Here is a 6,066-nt window from a genome sequence, read left to right as displayed (position 1 = left end):
GCAACAATGAATGAATGGAATTCCAAAATCTCTGTAGATGTTCATTGAAATGAAAAATAAACAAACTAAATTAATAAAAAACAAAACAAAAAAAAGCTAGTGCTGAGGCCCCTTGGTCTCCATGTTGACTCTTCAGTGCCGAAGGTCTCTCAATGTCAAAATTTCCGGGTGTCTTTTTTTCTCTAAACATGATTCTGACTCACGTCATGGGAATAGGCAGAAAATTGTCCTCCATTCTCCCACCATCTCTGATCTGCCCCAGCCTCCCTCTCCAATACCATGTCGTTTACCACCTGAATAACAACAGAAGAAGAAACTTTGACCCAGTGGCCTTTTCATGCTGGCATATTGTAGAATAAGATTTTCAGGCAGAACAATCTGAGTCTAGCAGCCAGAAACTGAGCCAATGCCTGATTCACACAGAATTTTCCCAATGCCTGCTACTGATTGTATAAACACAAACCGTCACAAACACAGTATTCCCTGCGCCTCTCTGCTACTTGCTTCAATTCTGGAAACCTCTGGAATCTCAGCTGATATCAAAATTTCAACAACTGTTGTTTCTTCCATCAAAAAAAGATTTACCCAGTGCTAATCTACAATTTTTTTTTCTCTACCTCCAGGGGGCTTTTCAAAAATTGAGCCAAATCTCTTGTAATGTCATTAAAACACAAATAATAATTTAAACAATGAATGGAATGATTTCAGAAAAAGAGCCTTATTTCACTAAATTTATTCCTTTGTGTCCTATAAATAGTTTTAGACCAGCATTTGATTCTTAGGGACTGAAGTCACTGTTATAAGACACTCCCCATATGCCCCTCTCCTGCAAAAAAAAAAAGGGGGGGGAAGTAAGACAAGGAGTTTAATTATTACCACAGCTGAACAGCTGGATGAATACGTCACTACTGTATGTTCACTCAAATATGCCAAAGCTGCCTCTCGTTTCAATAACGATTTTTCTCTATTCTCAGATCGGTAGCCTAGAGAAAGCTTTGTTAAATCACCCATTTTCCAACCGTACTTCCCCTTTATCGCCTTCTTTCTCAAAATCAAAGTTTACTGATCGTGTGGAGTCCACTCAATAAGACGTGGCACTGTATAATGGCATAGGCAATCTACTATGTTCTTCTCAAAACCCAGTCATCACGTTAGAACTGAAACCCAGCTAACTCTTAGCAGCTTTCTGAGGCTGCAAACTGCACAAAACACCCATCTTTGCCCCACTGAGTCACCGGTGGATTCAACCAGCAGAGAGGCACTGCCTTTGTGTTAGCTCTGCAACTTTCTATGGACTACACCCCCAGAGCACCCCTTCTATTCTCTATCTCCTAATAAGTATGCAATTTTACACTTTCTGACCAAGAACCTATCACAAAATCTCCAGGTTCTGCTTTGTTACTTTGACAAACACAAAGATTTGGGGGGTAAAGAACTAAGCTCTATATGCAATCTGTACTTTTAACCCCCTCTTTTTTTCATCCATTTCCGTTAAAATCAGAACTTGTTAAACCCCTTGGGCTTCTGGAAGAATGCAGAGGATTTAAAAGAACATTTCTGACGAGACCTCCCAGATGCTGGCAAAGTCCTAGGGAATGAGGTGTTAGAGGAGAAGAGACAGATATACACACACTATTGGTGTTAATTCCGTTCTCGGGTTCTGAGAAGAAAAAAACTCTACAAAAATTAAAATTCTCTTTTCCTCAGTACAAACACGGAATTAAAAATGCACACATTTCTATCTGACTTGTTGAAAACTATTCATGGTAAAAGCCTTTGCCTTTTGTTCATAAGTGGACAAAATTTACACTCCGACAGACTGACCCCACATGCTCAGACACAAGACAGCAGGAGAGTTTGCCATTAGGATCTTCCAACACATGGCGACCCCCTGCGTGTCAGAATGATATTGCTGAAGATTTTCAGTGGTTGTGTTTTCACAAGATCAGTCACCAGGTCTTTCTTCCAAGGGCCTCTGGATGGACTTGTGCCTCTAACTCTTCCATAGCCAAGCATAGTAACCATTTGCACTACCCAGGGAATTCCATAACATCAAAAGTTAGGATTTACTGCATATTAGAGAAGGTGAGGGCGGTGCAGGGTTCAGATTTGTTATTCATAAGGTTGCTGTGAGTCACAGTTGACCCAAGGACACCTAACAAAAATTGTTGTTAGACTCTTCAACAACCAGCATTACGCAGATGACATAACCTTGCTTGCTGAAAGTGAAGGGGGCTTGAGACATTTCCTGTAGAAGATCAAGGACTACAGCCTTCAATAAAGGTTGTATCACAACATCAAGAAGACAATAATCCTCACTACTGAGCCAACAGGCAGTATCATGACAGATGGAGAAAAGATTAACATTATCAATGATTTCCTCATACTTGGATCCCTTGCTCCAGCAGTCAGGAGACATATTGCATTGCCCAAGTTCACTGTCAAGGACCTCTCCAAATTAATGAGAAGCAATGATGTCAGTTTAAAGATTAGCATGCCCCTGATTCAGACTAGAATATTTCAATTACTTGCTAGTGTCTAAGAGCTGGATAATGAATAAAGATGACGGAAGAATTACTGATGCTTTTGAGTTGTGGTGTTGGAGAATACCACTGAATAGTCCCTGAACCACCAAAAGAACAGGTATATCCTGAGGAAGTGCATTCAGGGTGCTCCTTGGAGGCAAGGATGGTGACACTTCAACTCACGGACTCTGGGCACATTGCAAGGAGAAGTTATTTCTGGAAAGGGGTATCTTCTGGGAAAGGTGGAGGGTCAGCAAAGGAGAGGGAGATCCTCACTGAGATGAAGTGACACGGGGACAGCAGCAATGAGCTCAAGTGTGTCTGAGATGGTGAAGAGGACACAGGACAGGACAGGGTTCAGATCTGTTGTTCACAGGATCGCTGTGAGTCATGCTTGACTAGATGACACACACCTAGCAACAGCAGCAACAATTATGTATCAGGCACAGTTCTTAACTTTTTAAATTATCTCAATTTTTACAATATCCATTCTCAGGCCAGAAAGTCTACACAAGACTCAAAGCCTGAGGCTGTGAGTCCTGACACAGGAGACGCACATGGGGATGGGAAAGCCCATCAGAGACCCAGCACAGCCCAACAGGCAGAGGGAGCACAGATTCAGAGCCTCCTCTGCACCTTCAAGAAGTTAGAAGGGTTGAGGGGAGGATTTTCCCAGCTTCTACCAAATCCCACTCGTTCCCTCATACCCGTCTCTCTGCTTTCTGCGGGAAAAGATGGGTACTCTCCTTCCGTGTTATCTATGGGCTGAAAGCCTACTGGAGGGTCAGCTATGAAAGGGGTTTTAACTTGATGTCACAGAACAACCACCATCACCAAATTCTCATCTTTCCCTTATACTTTCCCCCTAGCACACCCCCATCTCTTTTCTCCTCCTTAAGACCAATTATGATCTTGAAGATGGTAATCATTTGCAGCCCAGAAGCCACCTGGGTGTGGGGTGACCCAGTACATTGAGAGAAGACAAAAAGAGAAGAATCAGTAGGCCCAGGGACTCAAGAATCCCAAGCTCAACAAAGTGATAAGGGGAAAATGAAACTACCTCCCAGAAGGCCTCTCACTGGCTGAACTTGGGCCATGAGGCCCCCAGCTGCAAAGGCAACTGCTACAGCATGGTCACCACGGGAAGAGGCAGGCAAGAGAGACGTGGCTTAGAAATGGTGTTGAGTGACCAAGAGAACCTGCTCTCAAAGGGAGTCTAGCAACATAAGTACATTTGTGGACTGTCAACATGGTCCAGATAGTTAGCACAAGTAAGGATTAGTGCAAACTCAATTAAGATGACAACTGACTTTACAGACCTATAAAGTTAGTTCTACATATGTGCATTTACAGCTGCACACTATTAGAGAAGAATTAATCCAGCACCTTTAGACACAGTTGTCATAAAACTATACATCCCAGTAGATTTGCACAAGAAATGTCATGCAATACTGCAAGCCAGATGTCATTTCAGAAGACTCAGGTGGACAGAACTTTTTCTTCTGGAGTATTTGTCTTACATTCCATCTAACACATGTGTGAAGACACACACACACACACACACACACACACACAGGAATTCAAGCCCAGTCTCGCACTGTGCTTTGCACCTGTTGTCATTGTCGCACCTCCTGGTTTCTGTCTCATGTATTTGACTGCCTCACCTATGAATAGACTCAAAACCAGAGTTTCATCAGCTCATTGGCTGCTGAAGCCCTGTTCCCCACAGTTGGCCTTTTCTTCTGGGGCCTTTCAGAGCAGCTTATGAGTGTGGAAACCTCACAGAAACCATTCCACATAAAGAAGATACTTTGGTCTGAACGGTTACATTTTTATTCTCTGATGAGCTTGATATGGCATTCTTCAATTCAACAATGATCAGTAACTGCCCAAGTTTCTTAATTTCTTTTCCCCTTATCCATTTAATCATTCCTTCATACAGTATTCATAAAGCATCTATGCCAAGCCTTGTACCAAAAGAAAGAAAAATAGAGCACATGTCGCTCACCTGAAAAGCTCTGGTTCTATTATTACCCTTCTTCCTTCCTCAACATATGTGCTCAAGAGTAAGCATCTCAAGTGTAAGATGGCTAAGTGCAGTGAGGCAATAAGAAGCAGGTATATGGAACTGGTGGGGAAGAGAGATGGCCAGGGTAGTTAGAGATTATGGTTACAGTGAACAAGTAACATATTATGAACCAAAAGACTCCCATTTCTCATTGGGAAAGGAGGTTTCTAAACATAAAAAGACTATTACAAAGATTCCTGAGACATTTGTGTATGTATATATATGTACCTGAGTGCACACTGTGGTGTCAGAAACTTTGAATATTAGTTTTTCTATCCATTGTGTTAGCCCCTATTTGGGGCAAGGTCTCCATCTCCCTTAACTGTGCACACATGGTCTTAAAAATCATCAACAGCTGTGGGACCAATATAAGAGAGTGTTTTCCACTTTATTAATTATGAATGATGGTTGGTGGTAGAAAGGAGGTGGAGAAACCGTGGCAAGGTGTAACCTGAGGAATCCTAAAGATGGAGCCATGATTAAAGGTTTTGCTTGTTGGATGATTAAGGAAAAACTGACTTGCAACTGCTCTGAGGTAAAGCTTGCTGGACAATTAAGGAAACCAGAGGTTTATTTGTGCTCTGAACTGAACCCAGACTTTCACTTGTTGACTAAGCAGCAATCTGAACTAATTGAAAAACTGTCCAGCTGTTAATCTGGTTTGGGATTGCTGGACTAAACATGAATGTGTGATATTCTTTGTCTCCCCCACTTATTTCCCTAATAAGTCGTACAACTGTGAATAAAGTCTGTGAGTTAATTTGCAATGAACATTGGACCCAGTGCTTGGTAGAAACAGAAGCATGTAGGGTGGCATGTCTGACCATGTAGCTATTTGCCTGGAACTATGGATACTATTGATGGGGAAAGTTCCCTTTTATAAAGCAGATAGAAGTCAGATTTAGCCTACACATTGCTCCATATACACCCATACGGTTATTTTCTAGCTCTAGGATTTTTTTTATAGTCCTATAATCAATTAAAAAATTGAGCAACCAAATATTTATTTTTAAATATCCCCACTAAAAGAAATCAAGAGTGCTTCATTATGCAACAATGAACTTTTTAAAAAAGAAAGTGAAGAGGGATGTTAGGGAGGAAAATGTGCAACAGTGAATGAATGAAAATCCAACTTTTCTATAAACTTTCATTAAAATCCAATAAAATAAATAATTAAAAATGCAAAAATTATTTTAGAGCATGAAAAAAAGTGTTTCAGGAAATAATCAATTTCAGGACTGGGGCAGGAAAAACATAAGATGATTCTGGACAACTATTTTTTTTATGCCACAAAGTAGGGAAATGCTTATTAGGTGACAGAAGCATGTCAAAAGGATATAGGAATCAGCTTAAAGAAGTTCAGAGTGGAATAAAAACAAATTCACATTAAAACTCATTGAATTAAAACATAACTCATGAGTCCATTCTGAGATGGATAGATTGAAAAGAAGAGAAAGCTTTCAATTACGGTGG

At 40.9% G+C, this 6,066-nt stretch overlaps 1 protein-coding gene across 1 annotated transcript in view; it reads right to left on the bottom strand.

The window, feature by feature from the left end:
• The window catches only part of FAM154A (family with sequence similarity 154, member A), a 55,544-nt gene extending 55,336 nt beyond the window's left edge, over positions 1–208 (bottom strand). The window contains exon 1 of the mRNA XM_006881350.1: positions 204–208. Within this exon, the coding sequence (XP_006881412.1) occupies positions 204–208 (5 nt within the window). The remainder of the gene's footprint in view (positions 1–203) is intronic.
• Between the last annotated feature and the right edge of the window lie 5,858 nt (positions 209–6,066).

The sequence above is a fragment of the Elephantulus edwardii genome, unplaced genomic scaffold (assembly GCF_000299155.1).
Source record: "Elephantulus edwardii isolate Elephantulus edwardi_28Jun2011 unplaced genomic scaffold, EleEdw1.0 scaffold00014, whole genome shotgun sequence".
Lineage (NCBI taxonomy): Eukaryota > Metazoa > Chordata > Mammalia > Macroscelidea > Macroscelididae > Elephantulus > Elephantulus edwardii.
The sequence above is the reverse complement of the archived record's forward strand: the minus strand, read 5'-3'. Positions and strand labels throughout refer to the sequence as shown.